We start from the raw sequence: 25048 nt of genomic DNA on the forward strand, positions 1-25048 counted from the left end.
TACACCTTTGTCTGGCATCTTTCCTACCTCCCCCAAGCTCGATCATGCGGGGAAGACAAATAAGAGCAGAGGTTACACGAGCAATCATGACAACCTCAGAAGGGATAGCTCCTTTTGGAAATCCGGATGGCGGCGTTTGGAACGAGGGGAATGGGAGCGAAGGGGTAGGGGGGAGGGGGGAGGGAAAAAGGGAGAGGGGAAGAAAAATACCGAAGCTACCTACCTAATTAGCCCTCGTCAACTTCAACGTGCGGTTTCCAAGTGCCCCTTAGCAAGGCCTCCTGAGGATTAGTGGCCCATCTGCGCACGACTCTGAAACGGAGGCCGCTTTCTAGCGTCTCAACTACTCATATACATTGCACGTCGGGATCAGAAATCATTCTGATCACGGTCATCGACCATTATGGATCTCACCAGCGAGGTCTTCTCCTCGATCCTCAGCCCCGTCGCCGCATTTCTCCGGCCTCGCAGGGGCAAGAGGTCTGAACCGGTCATAATAACAACACAACCAACAACAACAGCTACTACCACTACTGCTACTATTACAACTTGCACGACCACGCCGAGCATCAGACCGACACCATGGCAGACGTCCCCTCTCAACCCACAATCACGCCTCGACAGCCTCGCCCCGCTCGTGGTTCCCCCTCCCGACCCAATGGCGCCACCGGCCTGCACCGCCGTTAACGCCAACAGCGCTAGCAGCGCTGCCAACAAGAAGGACGGCAACGACGGCCACCAGACCCGACAGGAGAAACGAGAAGTGCACCATCACCAACCACGACGCGCCACGCCCCCTCCCGGCAGGGGCACATGCAGCACCCATCGTCACCCTCACACCCGCACCCGCACCCGCACCCGCACCCTCACCCGGGACTGGGGGTCATGGTACTCCTCCTCCTCCTCCTCCTCCTCCTCCTCCGCGTGCACCACCTGGCAGGTCGACGCCGTGGACGGACGAGGACGCCTGTGGGCCGCCACGCCGCGCTTCGCCCTCGGCAGGCCCCCCCTGCGCGTCGCCGTCTGCCTGCCCCCGCCCGAGGCGTTCCCGCCCGCGCTGCGAGCCGTCGTCCGCCCGGAGCGCGCCCTGGTCGTCGGCGGCAGCGGCGGCGTCGGCGGCGGCGGCGGCGCGGTGGCGGACCTCGAGGTCGGCCGCTGGCTGGCGAGGGTGCTGCACTCTTGGTCTTGCGCTCGCGACGGGGCCGGTCGCGGGGTCGGTGAGCAGGGGCCGGGGGGTGGGTTGGGGGAGGAGGGGAAGCGGACGAAGCAGGGGGTGGTGGTGGTGGGTGAGGGTGACGAGGAGCAGGAGGAGCGGTGGTGGTGGGAGCTGCCGTTTGGGAGCATGGTGGCGGTGGATTTTGCCGCTAGTGAGGAGGAGGAGGAGGAGGAGGAGGAGGAGGAGGAGGGGAGCAGGCGGCAACCGCCGGCAGCAGCGGCAGCGGGGAGGGTGCAGGTTTGTCTTGTGCCCGGGGCGGGGTACGTGGCCGAGCAGGGGATGGTTGGTCTAGAGACGCTCAGGGGGATGTGGGAGGGGGAGGTGGCGTCGGCGGCGTGGGAGGGGCTGCGTGTGGTCGAATGGGAGAGGCTTCGGTTCAGGAAGCAGTTGCACGAGGCGATATCTCTGGTCGGCGTGGATGAAGGAGATGGCGGAGATAACGGGGAGGAGGCGGTCGTGGTGTTCAAGAGCGTGCTCCGGGAGCAGAGGTACATGTACAACGAGCTCAAGATGCTGCTCCTGCTCCGGGAGCATCCAAACGTCATGTCCCGGCCCCTCGGCGTGGTCACCAAGAAGGGCCGGTTTGGGAGCCGAAGGGGAGTGTGCGGGTTCTTGTTAGAATGGTTTCCGCTAGGGTCGCTCCGGGAGAGGTTGCTGGCGGACGATTACGGGAGGACAACGCCGATGACGCAGAGGCTGAGGTGGGCGAAGCAGGTCACGCAGGCGCTGGTCCACATCAACGAGCACGGATGGGCCGGCTTCTACCCGGATCTCAAGCCCGACAACGTGGTGTTGAAGGAGGACGCAGCAACGGGGATGCTGAACGCGGTGCTCATTGACATGGAACAGCGCGGGGGGTGGTTCGCTTGGAGCCCGCCCGAGGTCGCTTACGTGGAATATCTGGAGATCCTGGTGGATGAGTCCGGGCTGGAGGAGGGCGAGCAGAGAGATGAGATCCTCGAGCTACTGCGGGCATACTACCACGATCCCGACTGGAAGCCGGCAGCGGCCAGCCCGCGATTCCACAACGCGAAGGGCGGCTTCAGCTCACCGTGGCTGGCTCTGCTAAGGCAAAGGGAATCCGACGGGAAAGGAAGTGATCTGCTGGAGCGGGCCCAGGTCTTTATGCTCGGCAAGCTCCTGTGGTGTATTTTCGAAGGGCAGCCGCTGGTCAGGTGCGGCATCGACCACGAGCTGCTGCGGGATCCGGATCCGGACTACGAGTCGGCGAGGTCGGGGAAGGCTAGAGCGTTCCCCGAGTTCAAGTGGACCCCAGATGTGCTCCGCCCCCTGATCCGGGCCTGCACTGCCGGGGCGCCCGAGTGGGTGGCTAATAACCAGCAAAGGCTACCGGGTGTGGTCCTGCGGGGTGGGAAGTTGTATCCCGCAGCCTCCGATGAGCAGTCATACGCTCAGGGGGACGCTCTCGACGCAGCGAGGGCGTACTGGGCGCGGGAAGTTGAGCTAGCAAAGGAGTTCGTGAGAGATGCGGCTCTGTCCAGGAACAAGCCAACAGAAGCTGGCCACCAAGAAATACCTCAACGTCCTGTCACCTTGCTGGAACAAGCAAGGACACGCCCATTGTTTTCAGAGATCCTCGCCGAGCTGGATCAAATCGAGCGCCAACTCGTGACGGAAATTCGGCCCTGAGTTGAGACCTAGGGCTTCACCTATGCATTAATTATTTAATTAATATGCAAATGGTCAGTAAGAACTAAGTTCTCGTCACGAAAGGACTTACCTGGATTGCAGCATACAACTACAAAACTTCCGCAAGTCTGCTGTCAGTGCTTGACAAGATCAAGCATAATATCCTGCGAAAGGGTGCTGGTATATGGTTGCAAAGACCCTGATGTGTTCATGCCCAGGGTGTTATTCTCCGAAAACAAGAACCAAAAAAGCAAGAATCGAGTTATTAAACACATCTGCTAGGATGTAACATAAGAAAGCTGTCGGGCGATCAGCCTTTGTTTACCTAGCCGTTCTGTCAGCACCTGTGCATTTCGTATATTTGGTTGGCAAGTTAATTAGGTATTTGCGTCAGCACTTATATGTATAATTACCTTCCATGCCAAGTAATCAAGGTGGTGTGAAATATGGCTTTGAACTAATTAGTAGTAATTAGTACTCTACCAATCTGATCTGGGCGGGCGCCATTAGGAGGACATCATGATTTGCCAGACCCATGTGCTGGTTGATGCCGGTGGTCATAGGACCGGGGATGGCGAATAACGTTCCTACCGAGCCGATTCCGACCAAAGGGCTGCTTTGGATTGAGTTGAAGTCCTTTCGGATAATATTGCTACATTTTCCTCTTTTTTTGTTTCGACACCGGTTCCCAAATAGCTCTACAGGTGGTCGCCGTTTTCCCAATCCCCTGTATTTCCAATCAGGACCTGGGCTTGGTTGGTGACTTTTTGTAGATAATATGAGGGAGGAAGCTCGGCGTCATCTGTGATTGGAGACCAAGGTCGCGTATGGGACGGTTGGTTCTCGAATTACCTCGTACATGCCTCCTCCTCTCAGAGACACAAAACTGTCGACATCAACAAACGGACGGACGGAAACCCTGGACCTAGCCGCGCGACATCATGCCCCCAGGCGTAGGCGATCGACTTCGACATATCTCGTTGTTCGGGCTGTGCTTTGATTGTGCCATCTGCGGGCAGCATCTGGATCCGATCGAGTCGATGGTTGCATGTCAGTACCTGCCCATGCCCCTCCCCCCCCCCCCCCCCCCCCCCGCCAAACCAAAAGAAAAGCACTTTCACACTCGCGAGAGAACCGGGTCAGTAATCAACTAATAGCGCCGCGTCTTAGTGGTGGGGAACGTAAGCTCATCCGCATTCAAGACGGGCTTTATAAATCCCTTCCCGTGGAATGAAGCAGAAGGTCGCTACCCAGATTTCAAGGCCCAATTTGGCCCCTGGGAGATCTGCAGAGCCCGAGGCATAGAATGCATCAAGTACCATGACCATTCCCGGCCCGGATGTGCCGTCCACCCGGACTGCCTTCAGGTGTACATGCGGAACTGCACCGCCGACGACGCGCTAGACCGGCTCTGGCAGGCTTGTGTCTGGCGGCGGTTGCCCTGGACCGGTTCCCGCGTCTGCGACACACCGATGCTTCCGAGGCCCGTCTGGCGTTTCGCGGATGCCTTCCTCCGCTGCGCCGAGCGGTGCGGGCTGCCGCGGCTGGACGGTCTGCCGCAGCTGGTTATCGAGGCCATCATGGAGTCGCTACCGCAGCATCACTACTTCTGGCGCTGCGTTACCGCTCTCGACATGGCGCGTCGACTGTCCAGCGTCCGGGCGCAACCTCTCCTGATTGTCCAGCTCAGCCGTCTCCTGTCCTGGGAACGCGGCACCCCGCCCAAGGTGGCCTCGGAAGAAGAGGCAGTGGCAAATCTCCCCCCATTCGTTCGCTTGACCATCGACGTTGACGGGCTCTGCAAGGTCGAAAGGCTGAAAGAGCGGCCGCGCTTCAGCCGAAGGCGCTTCGATGATAGAACCTTTGTCATCGAGCGGATAGACGACCTCGGGGTGAGCCTCGCAATGTTCAAGGTATGTCAAACAGCCCAAGGCCACGGCGGTTCTGGAGGGAACGGCCTGCTACGTGCTCTGAAGTGAAAGGAAACGGCTGATGGGCGCAGTAGAACGGCCTCGTCCAACTGTCATTGCTTGAGGATACCGAGGAGATCAAGTTTGCGGCCTGGGATACCCCCACGCCGCCCGATCTTTCCCGATGCCTTGTCAAGCCCAAGAAGCCGCTCTCGATGCATCGCTATCACACCATCGATCTGGCCGCTGCTACCGGCCTGACCTTCTTCATCTCGGCCCAGAGGTTGCTGGCCATTCATGCCCACACTCGCGCCTATCCCAGTGCCATGGCGACATACCGGACTCTCCAAGACGTCGTGACCAGGGACCTCAAGTTTTGCCTCTGGGTTTATGTCCCCCTACCGCAGGGAGACGTCGTTCTGAGTTGCGGGTCTGTCGCGGATCAAGATATCCCGTCACGTACAACCCACCGCCCCGGAGGTCGGCCTTGCTTTCTGGTAGGCATGCCCATCTGACTTCCAGCCTCCTTTTCTTTTTTTTTTTTTTTTTTTTTTTTTTTTTTTTTTTGGAGACGACCAACAAGAGCACCAAGATCTAACGGTTGTGAAAAAATAGATCAGGATGCGCCTGTCCGGCGAGACGGTGGTTGGCCAGTACGCGGGGGAACACGAGTTTGATGACGACAGCGGAGAGCGCGACGACTCGGCCACCTCCTTATTCCTGATCAACCGTCCCGAGCACCCCCCGAAGACGCTTGTGTACAGGACAGAGGCCAACTGGCCCAGGGCGTGCATCTTCTTCCTCGTCGCGTACAGCGAACAGGGGCTACGCCGCACGACGGAGAGGCCCTGGCACAGCCCACCGCCGCACCCTTATCCGTTCTGGTACAGACACTCCCACGCGCCCCTAGGTGAAGTCCGCCAGGTCCGCGTGTTCTACCGGCCAGACACCAAAACGTGCATGGGGATGCTGCTAGATTATGACAACGGCGGGCAGCGCGCCGTCGGGCAGTGCCGACTGCACGTGGACCCATCCAGGACGTTCCCGAGGCCCTCTTTCGTCGCTTTTTTGAACCTGCCAGAATACGGCGAAGGGGTGCGGGTCTTGTTTGGCGACCTGCCGTCGCTGGATGAGGATGAGCATGGCGACAGCTGGTGCTACTTTGCCATGGCGGGAACGCTGGACTTTTGGTTCGGCCCGGACGCGGCGGCTGTGTCGGTGCGAGAGGGCAAACCGATTCCTTGGGAGACGCTTTTGAAGAAGCATGGATGACGTTCTGTTGGCGCCGCTCTTGTAGAACAACAATTTTTTTGCATTAGCCCGTCAACGCGGCACCGGACAAGAGACCCCCCCTGCCAGATAACCAACCAACCAACCAAGCGTAGCCGCCCCCCCCCTTTTTTTTTTTCCCTCCCCCGTTAGACTGCGGCGCCGGCTTGAACTGTGTGTGAATGGTTGCATCCATCCAACCTTTCATCCATCCAGACGAATATCGTACAAGTCAATTCCCCGTTCCGCTCAAACGGGTGATTCTTCTTCTTCTTCTTCTTCTTCTTCTCCGCCGCCGCCACGCTAGCATCACCTGCCCTGCCCTACTATCCGGCGGCCTCCTCCATCTCGACATCGGGATCCACCTCGGTGCCGAGGTCCCTGTCCTCGAGGAAGCGGCGCCCGAGCAGGCGCTCGGGCAAGTAGTCCTGCTTGACGCGGCCGTCGCGGTAGTTGGGCGGGTATTTGTACTCCTTGCCGTATCCCATCTCGCGCATCAGGCGGGTCGGGGCGTTGCGCAGGTGGACGGGGACGGGCAAGGCGGCGACGCCGGGCTCCTGCAGGGCCGAGAGGGCGTTGTTGAGCCCCCGGTAGGCGCGCGTGCTCTTGGGGGCGAGCGCGAGGGCGACGGCGCAGTGGGCGAGCGGGATGCGCGCCTCGGGCATGCCGATCTGCTGCGTCGCCGTGTAGGTCGCCGTGGCCAGGGGCAGCATCGAGTTGTCGGCCAGCCCGACGTCCTCGGACGCGATCACGATCATGCGCCGCGCCACGAACAGCGGGTCCTCGCCCGACTGCAGCATCCGCGCCAGGTAGTACAGCGCCGCGTCCGGGTCCGAGCCGCGCACGGACTTGTGGAAGGCCGAGATGGTGTCGTAGTGCTGGTCGCCCGCCCGGTCGTAGACGAGCGTCTTGGTGAGGGCCGCCTTGATCGACTCCTTGGTCAGCGGCTCCGGGTTGTCCGGGTCCGGCGGCCGGTTGGTCAGGGAGAGGGCCATCTCGAGGAGGTTGAGGGCGGTGCGGGCGTCGCCGTCGGCAAAGGCCGAGAGGTAGCGGAGGAGCTCCTCGTCGATCAGCGGGGAGATCTCGATGCCTCCCTGCTCGGCCTCCTGCTCGAGGGCCCGCACGAGGATGCGCTGGAGGTCGTCCTCGGTCAGGGGCTGGAGGGTGAACGTCCTGCAGCGGCTGAGGAGGGCCGCCTGGACGCGGAAGCTGGGATTCTCGGTCGTCGCCCCTATCAGCGTGATGGTCCCTGCCTCGACCGGCTTCAGGAACACGTCCTGTTGCCCCTTGTTGAACCGGTGGATCTCGTCGCAGAAGATGATGGTCTTCCGCCCCGTCAAGGCCAGCTCGTTGGCCGCTTCGGCGAAGAGCTTCTTGCACTCTGCCACCCCCGTGCTGGTCGCGTTCAGCTCGATGAAACGACTCCCCACGCGGCGCGCAATGCACCGGGCGATGGTCGTCTTGCCGGTGCCCGACCCACCCCACAGAATCATGCTCGGGACGCGGTCCGACTCGATCAGCGCGCGCAGTACCCCGTTGGGGCCGACCAGGTCCTGCCCAAAAATGTCATCCAGGGTGTCCGGCCGCATGCGCTCGGCGAGCGGCGCGGTGCGAGTATTCTTGGATCGCTTCGTCAGCGGGCCGCTCGATCCGGTTGCGCCATCGGGCGGCCGCGGGTCTGCTATCGATGCCGTCGATCGATCCTTGTTGCCATCGTCGCCAACGCCGCTGTTCTCGGCGCCGTTCGGTAAGTCGGTTGGCGATCCGTCGCAGCCCGGCCCTTCATCATAGCTCCGCTTAGTTCCGGCCTTGGTCCCATTGCTACCCCCTTGCAGCGGTGCGAAGGGCCTGGCGTTTGTGAGCTGTCGCTTCGCGGCGGGCGGCTGAAAGAAGGTTGATGCGGATCGCTTCTTTTGAGTCGAGCTGGGGGGCTGGCTCGCGGGGTAGCTCTGCGCCCGGCCCGGAGGAGAGGATGCGGTCGGCTCCTCGGACTCGTCGAGAAGAAATGTCTGGCAGCCCGAGTCGATGTGGTCGTTGATTTCGGTGCCTTTGACGCTTCGGTTGCAAATTGGGCAGACTACCATGGTATGGACAGTATATACAAATGCGCAGCCTGTACCACAAAAAAAAAAAAGGAATGTATTTCTTGTTATGTCCAAGACTGTGTTGCTGAATTAAAAAATGAAACAAGCTGTCCCAACCAAATTTGTGGTTGCTGGCTGCAAAGTCAACATCCAATGCAGCCCTGCTAAAGACGCGCAAGGCGCGCTGTTTGGTGGAGCCGTTAGTTAACTAATTGACCTGAACGCGATTCGCGGGCCCACTCGGTTCCTGCCGCGCCCCTTTGCAATCGGAAGTGGAACAGACCAAGTGATTCAGGTACTGCGTAGAATCGTGGTCTTCTTTCGTTACTGCCACGGCTGTTGATGCCCGAGCAAGTGATTTTCGAACAGTCACAATGCCCGAGATACATTAGAGGTAATTTTTGTGAGGTATATTGCTTGAGGATGGAACTAACCGTGCCTGCTCCGCACCTGCTTATGGATCGACTCAGCTCAACAAGGCGGGCAAGCAGTGGTGGGCTGAGGAGGACGGGGCACTAGTTAAATTAATGTGCTTATTAACTAGGGGCCCGCCACTGTGGTTCGGTATGGCGCTGGTTCGATTGGCATTGGGGCTACCTTAGCGTGGGGGAGCCCGTCCCGTCCCGACAGGTCCCCCTCCGGTCAGGTCCCCCTCTCCACCTTGAAACAACTTCCCCAACCACAGGAGGGGATGCTAGTTATCTATAGCAACCTCTTGGTCATGGCTTACGTATCTGTGCTTTTTTGTGTCTGACACCTTACCAGAAGTGCGCTGTTGTATGTCATCCTTTGTTAATCGCATCCATAAATTTTTCCCAGCCTCGTCTGGGAGAAAGGAGACGCCGTAACGGTTACCTGGTATCCTAAAACTATTCTACATAACTTGGGGCGTGGGGCGATTACCCGTTCACGCCGGCACAATGACCCAGCAAATGCGGCTTCACGCGGCAGCGCGCTCATGCAAGCATGGGGTGTCACCCCTCAATATCATAACTCGCTGAAGCCAATTTTCCTTCCCCGTTCGGGGTCGTGCGAGGTGCCAATATCCCTCCCTCTTCGCTCCATCAAACCATAAACGACTCGCCACACCCACACTGCTCCTCTGCTCAACGGTTAGCTCTCGTCTTCTCTCCGGATTTGGAAAAGAACAGGATACGGAAGTTTTTTTTTTTTTTTTTTTGGGGGGGGGGGGGGGGGGGGAACTCACTGATATTCGGATTCCGAAAGACGAACCGCTGGCTCAGCTTGTCCTCGACCCAGTCCATCTCGCTCCCTATGATGCTGAAGAGCGCCTTGCTGTCGATGAGCACCTTGACGCCGTCCTGCTCCACCGTCTCGTCGAACGCGCCCGGCTTCTCGACGTACTCGAGGTGGTAGGCCAGCCCCGAGCACCCGCGGTTGCGCACGCCCACCTTGATCAGCTTGGGCTCGGGCTGGTCCAGCAGCGCCCGTAGGTGCTCCACCGCCGCCGGCGTCAGGGTGATGGCGGCTTTGCGGGCGCGCAGGCGGGAGCGGGGCCGGGCCGAGGGTTTGGCTGCTGTTCCTGTTCCTGCTCCTGCTCCTGCCGTTGCCGTCGCTGACGACGGGGCACTTGTTGGAGATGGTTGTGGAGATGAGTTTGGAGACGAGGTCGGTTCTGAGGTCGGTGTCGCGGCAAAGCCAGCCTTGGACTGTTGCGCTTCTCTTTCCGGGATCGACTTGTCCGCTGTCTCCGGCGGTGCGCCCTGCTTCGGTGGTGGCCTGGTCTCGTGGATCTGGGGCATCGCCGGCGTTTCTATCGGGGTCGCGATCGAGGTGTCTGGGACAGAAACGTTGCGCGGTGTCGGTGGCGGCCGGGACGGGAGAGTATAGGCTTGGAATGCGGCGACCAGAGAGCAGGGGCTCGTCGAGAATTGGCGCTGGCGCAACAGATTGCGGCGGCAAGAGAAGCAGATGGAGGCGGCCCTCCTCGTCAGGAAGCTCGGCGCATTCATTGTGGTTGGTAGTGCGAGTGATCGCAATCACGGCGGTTCGCAAGGGGGCACAGTTTGCTTCGGGTCTGCTCGCTGCAGTTGCCAGAAGTTTGTCATGGAACAGCGACAATTGTTGATCTCGAAGACAAAAAAGCAGCTCAAATGGTTGGGGCCGGCAATGACATGATGCCAAGCCTCGGGGCAGTCCGGTTTCCGCCGGGCCAATGAGCGCTTCGGCATTAGGAATCATCCCCAAACGCCACCGATCCATCAACCCTCGGCCCACACGCAAGCGCAAGCGGTTAGGACGGACCCGAGCGTACGGATACCGATAAGTACACACTATATAAGGCAAGGTACGAAATAGAGTAGGTAGTTTAAAATGCAGGTACGAACACAAAATGCAAAAAATAAAATCAGCGGAGCTGGCTTGAGCAGAGAGGGCGGAAGAGCACGTCGGCCAGGGCATCGATGGGTCGAGTCAGTCCTCTTTGGTGCTTTGTGTCGCATTTCCAGCGCAGAGCGGTATCTTAGGTGCCAATGGTGAGGCCTTCACTCAACCGCAGTTGTTGTCCGAATCCAACAAAACGGATGGGATGACCTTTGACAACGGGGAAACCCATCTGGTGACTTTTTTTTTTCTTTTTTCTTTTTCTTTCTTTTTTTTTTCCTGTTTTCCCTTCGTTTCTCCAGACTAATGCGCCAGCATCTCTCTTACATCTCCCACCGCAGCCCTCGCCATCTTCTTCAGCAGCGTCCTCTCATCTGCCTCGCGGTACTTCTCCCAATCATCCAAGCCCTCCTTGGCTTGGATGCTGAGGGTCTCATATCCTTGCTTGATCACCTCGGCGACCTGCATACTCGTCAACTGCGAGCTCGCTCCCTGCCCAGCAGCCGCGCTCCCTTTCCCACCGTCACTGCCGGCAAGCATCTCCTTGTAGTGCATGCTCACGTTGACCAGCGTATCGATTGAGTTACTCGCCCGGTTCGCCAACCCGTACGTGTCCCTGAACTTGACGAGGACCTCGCCCGACTCGACCACCTTGTAGAACAGGTCATCGTACGCCGCAGGCGTCGGCAGGAATGTCTCGCCTGCCGACAGTCCCAGCGCGATCAGGTTCACCACGTGATCCAGGAGCGTGTCAATATGCGGCAGCGCCTTGAGATCGGCCGCGTACGTCGTCAGGAAGCGCACCAGCGACAGGAGCGAGCGGAAAAAGTCGGCCCAGTGGTATTGCAGGCGGGTGCGCGAACGCGACATATAGCCAACGATGCGGAGCAGGATCCCGACGCAGACCGTGTACAGCCCGGCGTCCAGCCGCCGCCGCAGGTTGTGGTTGATGGCGTCCAGCATCGTGTCCATGACGGCCGTCGCCAGGACACGTTCGCCGCGCACCAGAGGGAGGTACGGAGAGCGCTGCCGGCAGAGGCGCACGGGCACCTTGCTGTCCTCGCTGCAGATGCGCTTGCAGAGGATGGGGTCCTCGACGAGGAGGCGGAAGACCATCAGGTTGAGGTGGCAGTAGAGAGTTGTGCGCTGGGAGAGGTGCGCGTGTTGGAGAAGATATGAGGTCAGGGAGATGAAGCTCGCGAAGGGCTGTTCTTCGCCCTTTCCCGGCGTCCAGGTGACCAGTTCCAAGCTGAAGAGTTTGTTGGCGTGGGTGAAATCGTACGTGGCAAGCAGCACAGCTGCTTCCCGGCCGGGTCTGCGAACGAACCTTGGGTCAGTGGACTCTCTTCAGCGGTGGGCCGGTGGGTGCTTTCGGACGACGTACAACTCTGCAAACATTTTCTTCGCCGTGTCTGCGTCATAGGCTGGCTTTGGCGGTGGCTTGCCCCCCGGGGCGATAGCCCCAAGCCCAATCTTGCTTAACGTACCCGCTAGTGACCAACCTTCTGGGAGGTCCTCCTGCACGTCGAGGTACTGCGCCCTCAACCTTTGGCATGTCTGCCCGACGCTTTTGACGATGCCCCTTATGACCCTCTCGTTGACGAAATCATTGAGTCGCATCTGGTAGGGGTTCTGGAACTCGAACTTGTTGTAGTTGGCCAGGAGCCCGAGGAGCATGAAGGGTGAGGATATCTTGGGCGCCGAGGACGAGATCTGTGATTGGATGCACTGGGCCTGTTAGCGGAGCGGAAAAGAAGACGACGGGGCCGTCTCGTTGGTTCACCGACGTTGATGATGGCTGGGAAAAGGTCCCGTTGGATGAAGTAGGTGAGCAGGCTGGTCTGGTAGGCTCCGGACGTGACCGCCAACGCGACCTCGACTGCCCTCTGTTGGAGGTCGGCCGTGTACGTGCAGCTAGCTCGGTTCCCTACCCGCGGCTCCTCCTGCCCGACATGGCCGATGCCGCCAGGGCAACATTCGTGCGTCGTGCTCCTCCCAGTCCGGATGATCGACTCCAATGCGCCGACGAACTCGGTAAAAACGTTGTCGATGTGGTCCAGGCCGGCGAGCAGCTCGATAATGTCAGAGCTCGGATTCGTATACTTCTTGGCCAGCACCGCGAGCATAAACGTGCTCAGGGTCTGCGGAGTAGCAAGGTCAGAAGATGTGTTCCCGCCATTGGATCCCTGTGTATGCTCACATCCAGCGCATGGAGGTCCGCCACGCCGTACGGGTGCCTCAGAGCGGCAATGGCCTGTACAAACAGCTGTTGGGTCTGGTGCTGGAGCTGCAGCAAGTCATTGGGCCTCGTCTCGTCGAGTATCTTCCGCAGAGCCGGCCGGTCAGGCCGGAGGAGGAAGAATTCTTTCCAGAACCCTTCTGATCGCTCGGTGTCGTCCGAATCGTCCTATCCGGTCGGGCTACCAGTCAACGCGTGCTCGGGATGTGGGGAAAAATAAAAATAAAAAGCCTGTTGCGCATCGGATCACGGGCGCCACGGCAAGGAGCACCACTAACCTGTTGGGAGAAAGTAACAGAAGTGTCAGTAACTCGGTACTGCGACGGCGCTAAGCAGAGTTGTAGGGCGGTACGAGGGCCTAATGCTGACTTCCTGGGAGCAAGTGGGCAATGAACGAGTAAAAGAACAGCAGATCAGACCTTGAACAGCGCCTCATACAGGCGAACGATCTTAGGCTGGAACACCTCTGGCCGAGGCTGGTGAGTAAGGGGAGACGGCTCCATGTGGAAACTTTGGATCGATAGGGGACAGGAGCTGGATGTCTTTGGGTTGACGCATGGCAAGTCCGAAACGAGGACGAGTGGGATCGTCGATAACGATAAGAGCTGGGAGCCCACCTAAACGACAGGGGAGTCGCCACTTGTCGGGTTTGGCAGTTGCAGTTTGTTCAATGGCGGACAGTGCAGAGACACACGGTGTTGCTGCAGGATCGTCTCTTCCCAACCCGTAAGGCTGAAGAAAGTGGCGATTGGTGATATGTTAGATATTTGGTCTGAATTACACTTGTAGGGGGACGAACGTTTATGAAGGATGCGTCTCTAGTCGCAGATGCGACATGCCCCGGTCCTCAAGTAGGCTGAATTGGAGTAGCCTGGGGCAATCGATTGAGCCAGTTCAGATGTGCGGGCCCCCAAGTGCGCAACTCTGGAGCTGAGTTTGCAATGCACGCACATACTGATAGATTCGGACATGATACAGTGAACACTAGCGTTTGTGGAAGAAATGCATTTCACCTAGCTCCTCGCAGCCCAATCAAACGACCATTATAGATATACGAAGAGAGAAAAAAAGAGAAACAAAAAAATATATATATACAGTCCGACTCTAGTTCAAACCACCATCACTCTAAGGCCTCTTCTCTCCTGCGTTTCTCTCGGCTCACTTTCGTCTTTTTCTTTTCTCTAGCGATCACCGCGCCCATAGTATTGGATTCTTCAGTCCGGCAGAAGCACCACTGTTGAACCAGCTCCTCTCGCCTAGCGAAACCGCCACAAACGCCGTCGTACCAGTCAAGGGAAGGCAAAGAAGAAGAGAAAGAAGAGAATAGGGTCATGAAATCGTCCAGGTCGTGCGTGCCACGCCTAAAACATGCTTGCGAACACCGAGGGAACAAGGCAAGCAAAAAAAAAAAAATAAAAAATAAAAAAAAAATATCAACAACCGAACTCGCTCCCAACCGAGACACCAGGCTGCACAACGACAGTAGGGAGGGAAAAAAAAAAGTAGCGCCTGCAAAGAGAAAAAAGCCAAGCAAAGCAACCTCCTCTTGTAATCCCAACGCTCGCGTACCCTGCGTACAGGAATAAATATTCAAGCGGCAATGCCATGGGGATGTACACATCTTGGTAGCCGCCGCGGTCTAAGGGACAGCAAACGCGTGGAATCTAAACCCCCCAGCTGCCCCTTCGCTCCTGCACGCCCCAGGCCAGCGGGCTGATGGAGTTGAGATCGGGATGTTGGCGGGCCCATTCGTAGACGTACAGCTTGAGCGCCTTCCAGCGGGGGCAACGGTCCTCCTCGCGGACGCCGTCCTTGGCCTCGTTGAGCATGATGTGGCCCGTGGCCCCGACCTTCTTCTTCTCGCCGTTCGCGTCGCCCTCTTTGTTGGCCGCCCCGTTGGCGCCCCACAGCCCCGCCATGACGGCCTCGTCCTCCTTCTCCAGCTCGGCGATCCCGATCCGGCTGATCTTGCTCAACTCCTCGTCGTACTGCCGCGCCGTCGCCGGGTACCCCAGCGAGAGGTAGTTGTACACCTGCGTGACGAAGTGGTCGTCGAACTCGGCCGCGATCTTCTCCTCGAGGTCGGCTGCCGCCTTCTCCTTCTTGAGCTTCTCGTCCAGGGTGTGCATGTTTTGCAGCATGTGGAGCCCCTTGGGTTCCTGCGACTTGGTGCGGTGTTCGGGCACGGCCCCGGGAACCGAAGGAGTGCTTGCACGGCTGCTGCCACCGCGTCCATCGATGGAAGCGGGCTCCTCGCACAGCGGGGATGACGCGGACCCGGCGGCCTCGCGCGCGAAGTAGTCCTTGTCGCGGTTGCTGCTGCCGGGGGAGTCGGGCTGCGGCGTGTGGAGCATGGCCGGGCGCTCCGCCGGCGCAAGATTCTTGCTCGGGTCCGGGTTGTAGCAGTAACCGCGCCACAGGCCGCGCTGCTCGGTCGGGTCGCGGTTCTGCTCTTCGGAAGTCGCGCCTGCGGTCATTTCCCAGAAGTGGGTGGGCTCGAGCTTGGTCTGCTTGGGCGAGGGGCATCGCCGGAAAGTGAGGTCGGCGCCTAGCATGGGTGGGGAGGCCTTGAGGCGAAGACGATGTTGCCGGCGAGCCCGCTCGAGAGACATGTCGCGCTCTGCGGGATAGGGCGCGAAGGGGGTGTGGTTGCGAAAGCTGGTCTCCGGGGGGATCTGCGAGGCCGGGGCGTAGGGCATAGCGCCGGCCTTGCCGGTGGGCGCGGAGGGCATGTAGGGCATGAAGCTCTCACCGATGGGGCGGATTGGCGGCGGCGATTCCGGGGGTATGTAGGGCATTGTCGACTCGCCGATGGTTGGAAGGGGAGACTCGGCTCGGAGAAGAGGCATGGGCGAGTCCCCGGCGGGGCCGAGAGAGCCTGACGAGGGCCGCCGTGAGGTCCATATGGGGGAGCTGGCGATGGATGTTCGCTGCGTCCTGGTCAAGCCCATGGCGTCGCTCGGCGGCCCGTCAATGCTCATGTTGTCGAGATCCCACGTGTCCACGCGGCTCTGTGACCGCGCGCGCTGGAGCTTCATCGCGTGTTCCTGCATCTCCTTGAAGGCCCAGCCCATGTCCTCCTGAGACGAGTTCCGCCGCGACTGTGAGGGGTTCCATGGCCCTCTTGTCAATGGTCGCCCCCGGGGGCTGTCATCATCCGAACCCTCGCCCATGTAGTAGTGCTCAGCGCCGCCTATCCTCTGCCCGCTGTTGGGGAAGGCACTCATGGCCACCTCCTGGAGCTTCCTCTGTGCATCTCGGGCGGCCAGGTCGAAGACACCGCCGGCAATCTCGTCGTCGCATGACTCCCGCCGGCCGTGGCCTCTCTGGGCTGGCCGCTCCTCGGTTGGTGGTCCATGGCCGAATCGTTTTCGGGCTTTGGGGGCGTAGATGTGGTTGGTATAGGGCGTGATATCAGTCTTGTCGGTATGCTTGGTCGCGGGTCCCTCGTCGCCTGCTCGTCTAACCCGGCGGACGGAAGACTCGACTAGCTGGGGAGCAAACTTTCGCTTCTCGCGGGGCGGTGGGGTCGGCGAGCGCGGTGAAGGACTGGGTGTAGGCTCGCCGGTCGGAATGGTCCTTCGGTAGCGCTCAAAGGTGGTTTCAATGGGGATAGGAGCAAACCTCGCCCGCGGCCGCTCCTTTGTGCTCGCCATTCGAGGATCGTAATGTTTGGTATCCTCTTCTCAGCCGTTATACTATGTGCGAACCGGACCGGACCAAGGGCAGTATGGTCAGTCGGTGATCGGATCGATAATCAGCGGTGGACTAGTCGGTCAGTGGTGCAAATCCCAGGTCGGTGTTGGTGGGGTTCTCTTCTTGTCCACTTTTTTCGATTGTCGTCCTCCCTTTATATGCCCACTGCAGTTTTGAGATGCAGTAAATATGAACAAAAAAAAAAAAAAGAGGCTTGATTGCTTGTCCTGTGCCGGCAGTGCCGCAACACGAGTAGTTTTGTACTGTGACCGATAACTAATGCCAGGGACCACGATGTGGGGGGCAGGCGGTGCGACTGGTCACGGGAAGTGGCCTAGGCGGGTATCGCAACATGGGGACACACTTTAGCTGTGCCCGCCAACCTCTTACCGCTGTGTCCGAAAGCCAGGTGCCAGGTGGGATGGCTAGTGGGGTCAAACTGCAGTATGTACTGGTACCGTGTGAGCTGCACTCCACTCAGGCTTTGTCTAAATCTCTCCCTCCGACCGTAATACCGCGTGACCCACGGCCTCGTTTTGCAGGAACAGAAAGACAACAAGAGGCGAGTAAAAAATCTACCCTTATTGATAACCACCTGAGCAGACCAACCGCCGCAGCAAGAAATGCATCAATTGAAAAGCTAACGTGAGCTGGGTGCACCTGTGAGAGAAAATCGAAGCACCCCGTATCGGGAACTAAGCTACGTAACTAACTTGATCTTCCCGATTAGTTGTTTGGGCCAAAATTGTCATCAACCGCAGGCGCGCCATATAATTTTACATGTGCACACGGCGGTCATTTTCCACAAATTGTCCCGGGCGTATACTATGTATGGAGTATGTACGGAATACAGAGTACACTACTTGTTTAAAATAAGCGGGGCACGTCGCAGTTTCCTCCTCGCTTGTCCAGCTCACCCAAGCACTCGGGCACTCGGCCGCCTGTCAATACAACATGCGGCAAGCGCCTTGACATCATCCCACCCGTCAGGTCAGGCTTCGCTGCGGGTTGACGTCCGGAGCGCAAGGCAAGACCGCGAATGTTGGGCGCTGATCTAATTGCCTTACCCAGTATGCCAAGGCATCTAAGGGTCCCTCTCTGGTATGTCTCGGTGACGACGGAAGACAAAGGTTTTTTGAGAGAAGGATCGGGTCAGTCCACTACAAAACTGGGACGGTAATTATGCATATGTTGGCCTTCTTCATTTCTCGGCTGTCCACCCAACTCGTCCGAACCAGCCCGGTCTATCCGTATACCGACAGTGAACAGGAAGGTGCCCTGGATTCAGTGGGGATGCAAACCAGACGATTTCCACTTTGTCGTTGGTGGCCGCCCACGCATGGTCCCTTGGTTGATAAGGTCCCCCCAAAATTCCCCAAAACCCAGCTAGCCTGAAGGTCGCCACCTTCAGGGTCGAGACGAACGCTCTGCTCAGGTGGTGGCTCGCGTTGCTGAGTGAGCTGTGTCCCAGGGGTCCGTGACCTAGCAGACCCTCGCCTCCGTCTTGAAGATCGGACGTTTACTAGCCGGCTTTGCTCCACGGAAAAACAGCTGCAATGTCAGGTGCTGTAGGATACCTCCATGGCCAATTGCCCCCGAGTTTCGGCTCGCCATCCGGCGGTACCAAGCCTGGTATTTCTAAGCCGGCGTTCGCAGTTACGCTATCGAAGGGCATCCCACTCTGTTCCGGACGGCTATCCAAAAACAAGCATCAAGCGATTGGATGGCGAATGCTGTGGTTCCGGATACCGACGCCCGCGGGAGGGGCACCTAAAAAGGGGAACCAGGGTCAGACAGTTGCTTGCCGGAATGTTACCCCACACCTCTGCTCTCACCGCTACCCACCTCGACGGCGACCATCCGAATTCCAGGATCGTGCACTCCAAGTTCATACGCACTACACTAGTGTGCAGTATCCGTACTAGTATACGCTACACTGCTACTAGTGTTGTAGTGTCGAGGACCGCGAGACTTTCAACGTGGCAGCCTCTGTCAGCAGTCAGAACACTTAGTTATGCCTCGGTTTCCTCCAGCCTCCAAGTCAGCTCCGGACGTTGAACCGGGGGTTGCCAGCGCACACGAGGAAGCCCAATCCGAGGCAGCGCTAAGAGCCAACAACGCCACTCGTCATCGGGGAGGTGCTCTGCGCAATCCGCGTGCTTTCTCGCTGGTCTGAAACACAGTGCACTACTTCATCATCTTTGGGTTCCCTGCCGCCATATGTACGGACGTACATACTCTGTACGGAGTACTCTCGTCCTTTTGTGGCCTGCCTGAGCCGATCGCCGTTGCCGACGTCTCTCCCATTGGACACTGGTGTGCGAGGCAAAATGCTCAGTTCCCCATGGCCTTTGCTGACCGCCACACTCCCTCCGAACTGCCCTTGTCCCTGATGTCGGCAATGGTCCGATGGTGCACGATGGAGCGCTCGGGTATGGTAAGCGGTTTTCCGGGGACCGTCGATTGGATGGCCGCCGTAGGCCTGTCCCCAGCCGGGAGAGTTGATCAGCTGAGCAAGAGACGCGCTCTCGTCGAATGTAATTGTACAGTATATCTATACCTGACCGATATACGGATACACTACGGAGCACCGACTCGAAATGTGAATCCGTCCTAGACATTTCGACCTGACGGCGCTTGTGCATTACTTTGGAGTCGAGTCTTCAATCTTCGTTCTTATGTACTGTTCATACGGAGTACATATTTCCGTACCACCATCACTTCGCGCGTATTGTCGATTTCATTGGTTAGTGTACACTAAAGAAGGCTGTGTCCAAAGAATTGGGAATGTTTGTCAGATATGACCTCCCAGGCCGTGCCAACCAGTCCTCTCAGGGAAACAACTGGTCTGCATGAAATCATGGCGATCACCAATTAAAAGTTACCCCGGATTTCTTGGCTTTCTCGGAGTGTGGGGCAGCACTGAAGCCCGCCATCTTCACCAGTTCCTTGATCGTCACCGCCGCCAAGCTCACACGATCCTGATCCCTTGGCATTCGGTCTCCCTGCCTGCCAGGTTTAACCCCAACATATCTTCATGTTTCTGAGACACGGCGTCTAACACGGCCACGCGTATCGTCAAGTACGGTATTTGCGACCAACGGCGGACGACGAGACCATCAACCCAGTCTACTCGAAGGCCGTGTGCAGGGCTTGACGGGACTTCCCTTCCCTCCTACATATTACATGTACCACTAGATTCTGTCCCACGCGACCCAATGTCGCCGTAAACTGAGATCCATTACCTTGGACATCCACGTGATGGGCCACAGGGTCAACAATTTTTTTCGTGGGCAATGTGACCGACCCTCCTAAGGTCCGTTCGGGAGGCCATACAGCTGGGTTAGCGGGTGCCGAACGCAGTGGTAAGCTCCGGGAAGCGTTGAAAATAGAGTCTACAGTGGGTGCCTGTACGGAAGGAAAAGAGTGCCTTGTTGAACTATCTACAAAGGAGACAAAAACGAGTGATATTTATAGACAAAGGAACTGGCCAATGCGTTGACGACGCCTTATACGCTGTGGCATGCGATGTGGCTAATACTCTTAGAAGCTCTATAGCTTCTGACAGCGGGTGACAGCGTTGAGATCGGCAGCAAGTTGGATACCTTACCTTGTCCATAACTGGGTACTGTAGCAGATGATGTTCTAACTACACTCTTAAGAGATATTTAAGTTAGGTCTCGGAAGTTGAAAAGCTACTACTGATAGAACACACTTCAAGGGAGTTCGGATAGACATTGGTAAGGGATGAAGCATCGCTTCATAGGCTATAGGCTTAACTATATCGGAGTATTTCCATACCAACAGACTCGCAAATGCTTTCTCAATTACGGGCGATAGGTAGGAAAAGAGTAAACGTGAGTAGCTAAGAGTGTGGCATCCAATGGGCGATGAGATAAATATTAGAGGATTAGGCTAGTATATAGAAGCGAAGCTCATTCCGTCGCTCTTTAATGTGTAAATATATAAATCTCCGAGATTTAGTTAATCATCGAAGCTTCGCTTTGGTGACATCTACCATATATATCCCTAACCCTGGTATATATGCTCTTGTAACTTGTAGAGCTATCAATCTATCAGGTCCATCTTCATCACTCAATCCCTTTGAAAACGCGGTTAAATCTACAGTTATAGTCAACCAATAATAGCGTCTCTGTGTTAGGTATCAGGGTAAAGAGAGTAGGCTAGCTGATTCTAAGTCATCCCAGGAGGTAAGTGTAATAACGGAAAGTGACACTTTTCAATCTTCTAGTCCGCGTTGATTGCGCCCATGACTAACTACGCCGAGGGAAGGTCAACTGTTTTAACAGCATCGTATCCAACTAACTTTCTGGTGGTGGCCCATCAAGAAGCAGATTTTTTTCGCGAGGTAGGGTTGGTAAGCATTGACTTCGGACGGATTCATCCATGGCGAACGTTCCACTGGTCTACCCAAATATAGGTCTGGCTCCACGTTCTCTCTTTCTTCCACTCCACTGAGCATCATCTCCATTAACTACCCACCTACCTCAAGAGCTTACCGGAGTACCTTACGTATTGGGTCCACCACGCGGTCGTGACCGACTTGAAACAGATCCACTAATTAGGGTCCAGAGAGGAAAAAGCTTATTCCCGACGTATTAATAATTAGGACTCCTCGACATACGAGCCCTTTCCGCTTCCATTTGACCTACACCAAGGTTTCCTTCAGAGTTCACAATCATCCAGGTATCATCATGGCCCTTGAAGCCCCTAGTACGGACGTAAGCACCTTGCCCCTTCCTTTCCGAATTCCTGTCCCTCGCGAGTGGATGGGAAACCGTCCCATAAAAAAAAATAAATAAATAAATAAACCCCGCCGTGGATACCTAACTAACCAGAAATCTCCACCCCTCCGGGCGGGGGGTCCTCACCGAACGAAACCAGCCAGCGGTCCTGATCGCCCAAGAGACGAGCGATGAATACACGTTCCGCACGTTCACGACGGAAACGGCCTGGACCCTCGGCACCGCCCTGCGCGCGAGGATCCTGTCCCTGCCGCCGGACCGGCGCAAGCCGGCGCTCATATCCATCTCGCTGGCCGGCGGCGGCGCGGTCCCGCCGCACGTCGTCTTCCAGTGCGCGACGGAGCCCGGCACGGTCCCGGACAACGAGGAGTGGGTGCGGCGCAAGCGCAACACGGTGCTGCGCTGGGGCCTGTCGAGCTGGGCGATGCGGATGAAGACGGCGGCGGGGCTGCGCGCCGCGCGGGCCGCCTCGGGCCCGTCCCCGACGGCCGGCGAGGTCGAGGAGGCGTTTGTGAGCAAGTACGCGCTGGCGAGCAGCGGCGGCGGGGCCGTGGCCGACGACTACGCCATCCACGGGGGCGGCTTCCCGGTGCGGGTGCGCGGCGCGGGGGGCGCCGTCGTCGCGGTGGTGGTGGTGAGCGGCCTGAAGCAGGAGGACGACCACGCGGTCGTGGCCGAGACGGTCAGGGAGGTCATTGCGACGCAGGGGTGAAGAATGAAGTGCTCTGGTCGGTCGGTCAATGATGTGAGAAGAGAAAGGGAGGTTTTGCAATGGCTTCACTCCCCGGCGCCCCCCCCCCCCCCCCAAAAAAAAAAGGAAGAAAAAAAAAACATCCCATTTCCCGCCTAGGTAATTCGTATATTCCTGCCTAATTACCTGGTTTACCTTGTAAACGAGATGGCCAACTCAGGGTGCTTCAGCAAGGTTGCCCTTGGATCCTGCACTGCTATTCTTCTTCCCGTTAATAGTTCAAAAGGGGCTCAAAATAAGGGACACTGCTTCCTCTCTTGTCAAAGCGTCAACGCGACGGTGGCGCCTCTGGGTCCTCGACCGCAGCAACACACCGTTTCGTTCTCTAGGCACTCTAGTTACAATCACCGCATCGGGCATTGGCATGCTGAGGGACCACGTTGCCGCGCGCTCAACGTGTAATTTAATAGTGGCTGCTCTTGCCTGTTCTACAGGTAACGTTACTCCTCGGAACCGAGAGAAATCCGATAGCCGTCACCAGGAAGCAAACGGATGAGGGAGGTGGAAGCAGCTGAGAAGCTTTTTGGGGAGCGTTTGCAGAACTTCTTTTCTCCTGCCCATGCCGGAGTGATGTACTGTACCCTGGTGTCTACCAAGACACTCTCTAATTATACAACCTTTTGATAAAATCACTTCGCGAGTTTGGACGTAGCTACACGGGTCATCTGAGGAGAGGAAAATATGTCCTCTACGGTAGCTGGCTAGCTATCATGTCGCCATGTCTACAGCTTGATGCGCTAATTAACATGTATAAAGTCGCAAGGCTGTGTGACCGCGGATGCTTGGAAGCAGGCAGGAAGTTCCCTAAGGTGAGATTGGAAATGCCAATACAAGCGATAATCTTCCCCTCCAAGCGGAACGCCAATACAGGTGATAATTGTCTCCTCTAAAGCTGTGGAACCCAATAACGCAGGTACCCGATATGGGAGCGACCTTCCGTCAGCGAGAGCTGTCATGCAAGCTCTCCTGGTTGGCTGGCGGCGACAAGATCCCTCCCACACTTACGACGGACTTGCTTACCCGCTAATGTGGGTTGTCATGAGCCGGACATTTCGCCGAGCAAGCAAGGAAGAGCGTTGGACAAAAAATGTGGCGGAGGCCTGCGCATTACGGGTGACGAACGCGCGTGTTATACGGGTTTCTCTTGCGAGTCAACACGCGGGATATGATGAATCTACTCCCCCATCTGGTGCTTGAGTGTGATACAATTTTTGTAGTACTTCCTAGTGTTTGGCGCTAGCGCTCGCAATGTTCTGGACAAAGGATTAATTAACTAATTACTTGACATACTGTTGTACAGAGTCTAAGAATTCACTAATTATATTCCCGCATACCGACGCAAGCTAATTAATTATCGTACGCTCAGGACGGACACACGTTGCATGCAAGTTCGGATCTAGGTATGAGCTTCAAAGGGTCCTGCGCAGCCTTGCAGCGGATGTTTGTCGATCAGGTAGGGATCGCTGCGATGATCAATGACGTACTCTGATAGTGTATCGTGTACGGGCACTTATACGCTTGCACATGCACCCTTGATGCGCGGTCGAAACTAACTAGTTTAAGGGAATTGTAGACAGGCTCCGAGTTGTAGTGTACAGTACCTATCCTGGTGTACACTACACTAGGGGACACACAAATGCGGTATAGCATGATACAAAGAGAGAAGGTGTTTGGTAACCCAGCTGCCCTCGTGAGCTGCGAGGTGGGTGGGCGACCTGGGTGCGACGCCGCCTGTTCCCGCGACCGCCACTGAGAGGACCCTGGGCAGGTGTCGCGTGGCCGTGGGTTCCCGATAACGACTTGGCTATCCATGCCGCTGCGCACCGACGTTTCGGCCAATTGCATACCAAAGAAGGGTTCTCTTGACACAAGCCATTTATTAGTGACGAGCAAGTGCTAGCACGTTGTAGGATGTTGATAGTGTACAGTACGAAGTAGAAGTGCCGGCATCGTTGGTCGATGCCACTCTGCCACATGGCCTCCACCTTGCGTTGTGAACGTACTGATGTTCGGATGACGGGACTCGACTCTCACAATGCAATACATGGTCTTGGCATTCGGGAGTGAAAGAAAATACCGGGTATTTTTACAGAGTACTCCGTACTGCGTATGGAATTCAGCATCCACGTCCGTCCGTTCGTACTTCGTACAGTCCGGTCGTCTCGCGAATTGGCCTTCTCAAAGCGGCAATGACGGGCAGCTCGGCGGTCCAGACCCCTGGAACGGGGGTTTGCGCTAAGAAATAAACCTACGGCGTGTTGGCTCGCGGCCAATGGAAATAACACACCCAACCTGCTCAACTCTTCTGCCTGTACTTGGTACAGTACATACACTAAAGTACACACTGCGCAGCACGCTACCGCCAGTCTGCGGCGTGCGATCTCGGCCGGCCTCGATCCTGCCAGTAGGATAACTAACTAACTACCTGCCTTAAGTTGCGAAAGCGAGTCTCGATGGCTAAAGCAGGACCTAACATGACGTCCCTGCCTGCTGAACGACCTGGAACTTGCGGGAGCCCCAGCGCCTCCACCCAAACGGTTGAAGCTAAAATTGGGAGCTGCGAGAGCCACCAGAACCGCAAGCAATTGGGGAATCGGAAAGGTACACTGCATTATGCTGTACTGTACATACACTACTGTTCAGGAGATGTTGAGATCTCGATGAGGGTTACACAGTCAACCCAGAGATTGCACGGCTCGCGCGCTGGCTGCCTGTGGTCTGCAGAATGGTGTGGTGCGAGTGCTCAGCCGACCCTCCATTGTTCACACCTACCTAGGTACTACAGAGTACATGGTGCTAGCAGGTTCTACGGGTCAATCTGGCAGGTTGGTGCCGAGGAACGCGGAAGGCGAAACAGGGCACGGAAACAGAGCTGAACCTGGAGCCGTTGAATTGCACTCGGCCCCACCGCCACCCGTCAACGCTCCCGTCCCGTGTGCCGCTCACTGCAAGCTAGTGTAGTGTAGGCCGGCGGCAGCCAGACGCCAAGGGGGCCGTTGCTGCGTGTCAAACTTCGGGTAGCATGCAACTAACTCGGCATATCAGAATTAATTTAACCAGGAGACTAACCCGGCTAACTTTAGTTTTGCGTTCATGTGTACGAGAGGGTTCCGATAAGGGCGTC

The 25048-nt window shown here is 57.3% G+C and overlaps 8 protein-coding genes across 8 annotated transcripts; 4 read left to right on the plus strand and 4 right to left on the minus strand.

Moving 5' to 3' along the window:
• Nucleotides 1–403: 403 nt before the first annotated feature.
• On the plus strand, nucleotides 404–2866 carry P884DRAFT_273506 (uncharacterized protein; the record flags this gene model as incomplete). The annotated part of the gene is made up of 1 exon (XM_069442595.1): nucleotides 404–2866. One exon carries the CDS (start codon nucleotides 404–406, stop codon nucleotides 2864–2866), a length of 2463 nt encoding a protein of 820 aa, XP_069293317.1.
• A 709-nt stretch (nucleotides 2867–3575) lies between these two features.
• On the plus strand, nucleotides 3576–5374 carry P884DRAFT_295356 (uncharacterized protein; the record flags this gene model as incomplete). Its single annotated transcript, XM_069444328.1, has 5 exons — nucleotides 3576–3916; nucleotides 3979–4004; nucleotides 4069–4779; nucleotides 4872–5162; nucleotides 5348–5374. Exons 1-5 carry the CDS (start codon nucleotides 3808–3810, stop codon nucleotides 5372–5374), a joined length of 1164 nt encoding a protein of 387 aa, XP_069293318.1. The 5' UTR covers nucleotides 3576–3807.
• Nucleotides 5344–6105, plus strand: P884DRAFT_265409 (uncharacterized protein). Its single transcript, XM_069441938.1, has one exon. It carries the CDS (start codon nucleotides 5398–5400, stop codon nucleotides 6046–6048), a length of 651 nt encoding a protein of 216 aa, XP_069293319.1. The 5' UTR covers nucleotides 5344–5397; the 3' UTR covers nucleotides 6049–6105.
• A 196-nt stretch (nucleotides 6106–6301) lies between these two features.
• Nucleotides 6302–8312, minus strand: P884DRAFT_265410 (uncharacterized protein). The gene has a single exon (XM_069441939.1). The coding sequence runs from the start codon at nucleotides 8127–8129 to the stop codon at nucleotides 6372–6374; it is 1758 nt and encodes a 585-aa protein (XP_069293320.1). The 5' UTR covers nucleotides 8130–8312; the 3' UTR covers nucleotides 6302–6371.
• A 531-nt stretch (nucleotides 8313–8843) lies between these two features.
• Nucleotides 8844–10196, minus strand: P884DRAFT_252553 (uncharacterized protein). Its single transcript, XM_069440733.1, has 2 exons — nucleotides 9337–10196; nucleotides 8844–9231 (listed from the first exon to the last, which is right to left on the minus strand). Exons 1-2 carry the CDS (start codon nucleotides 10100–10102, stop codon nucleotides 9194–9196), a joined length of 804 nt encoding a protein of 267 aa, XP_069293321.1. The 5' UTR covers nucleotides 10103–10196; the 3' UTR covers nucleotides 8844–9193.
• Nucleotides 10197–10707: 511 nt separating this feature from the next.
• Nucleotides 10708–13453, minus strand: P884DRAFT_233052 (uncharacterized protein). Its single transcript, XM_069439868.1, has 5 exons — nucleotides 13131–13453; nucleotides 12673–12879; nucleotides 12260–12613; nucleotides 11857–12200; nucleotides 10708–11787 (listed from the first exon to the last, which is right to left on the minus strand). Exons 1-5 carry the CDS (start codon nucleotides 13212–13214, stop codon nucleotides 10776–10778), a joined length of 2001 nt encoding a protein of 666 aa, XP_069293322.1. The 5' UTR covers nucleotides 13215–13453; the 3' UTR covers nucleotides 10708–10775.
• A 922-nt stretch (nucleotides 13454–14375) lies between these two features.
• P884DRAFT_212902 (uncharacterized protein) lies at nucleotides 14376–16367 on the minus strand (the record flags this gene model as incomplete). The annotated part of the gene is made up of 1 exon (XM_069439178.1): nucleotides 14376–16367. One exon carries the CDS (start codon nucleotides 16365–16367, stop codon nucleotides 14376–14378), a length of 1992 nt encoding a protein of 663 aa, XP_069293323.1.
• Nucleotides 16368–21122: 4755 nt separating this feature from the next.
• On the plus strand, nucleotides 21123–21970 carry P884DRAFT_288285 (uncharacterized protein; the record flags this gene model as incomplete). Its single annotated transcript, XM_069443933.1, has 2 exons — nucleotides 21123–21149; nucleotides 21313–21970. The coding sequence occupies 2 exons, from the start codon at nucleotides 21123–21125 to the stop codon at nucleotides 21883–21885; spliced, it is 600 nt and encodes a 199-aa protein (XP_069293324.1). The 3' UTR covers nucleotides 21886–21970.
• Nucleotides 21971–25048: the final 3078 nt, after the last annotated feature.

The sequence above is a fragment of the Thermothelomyces heterothallicus genome, assembly GCF_042370625.1.
Source record: "Thermothelomyces heterothallicus CBS 202.75 unplaced genomic scaffold P884_scaffold_45, whole genome shotgun sequence".
NCBI classification, from domain to species: Eukaryota; Fungi; Ascomycota; class Sordariomycetes; order Sordariales; family Chaetomiaceae; genus Thermothelomyces; species Thermothelomyces heterothallicus.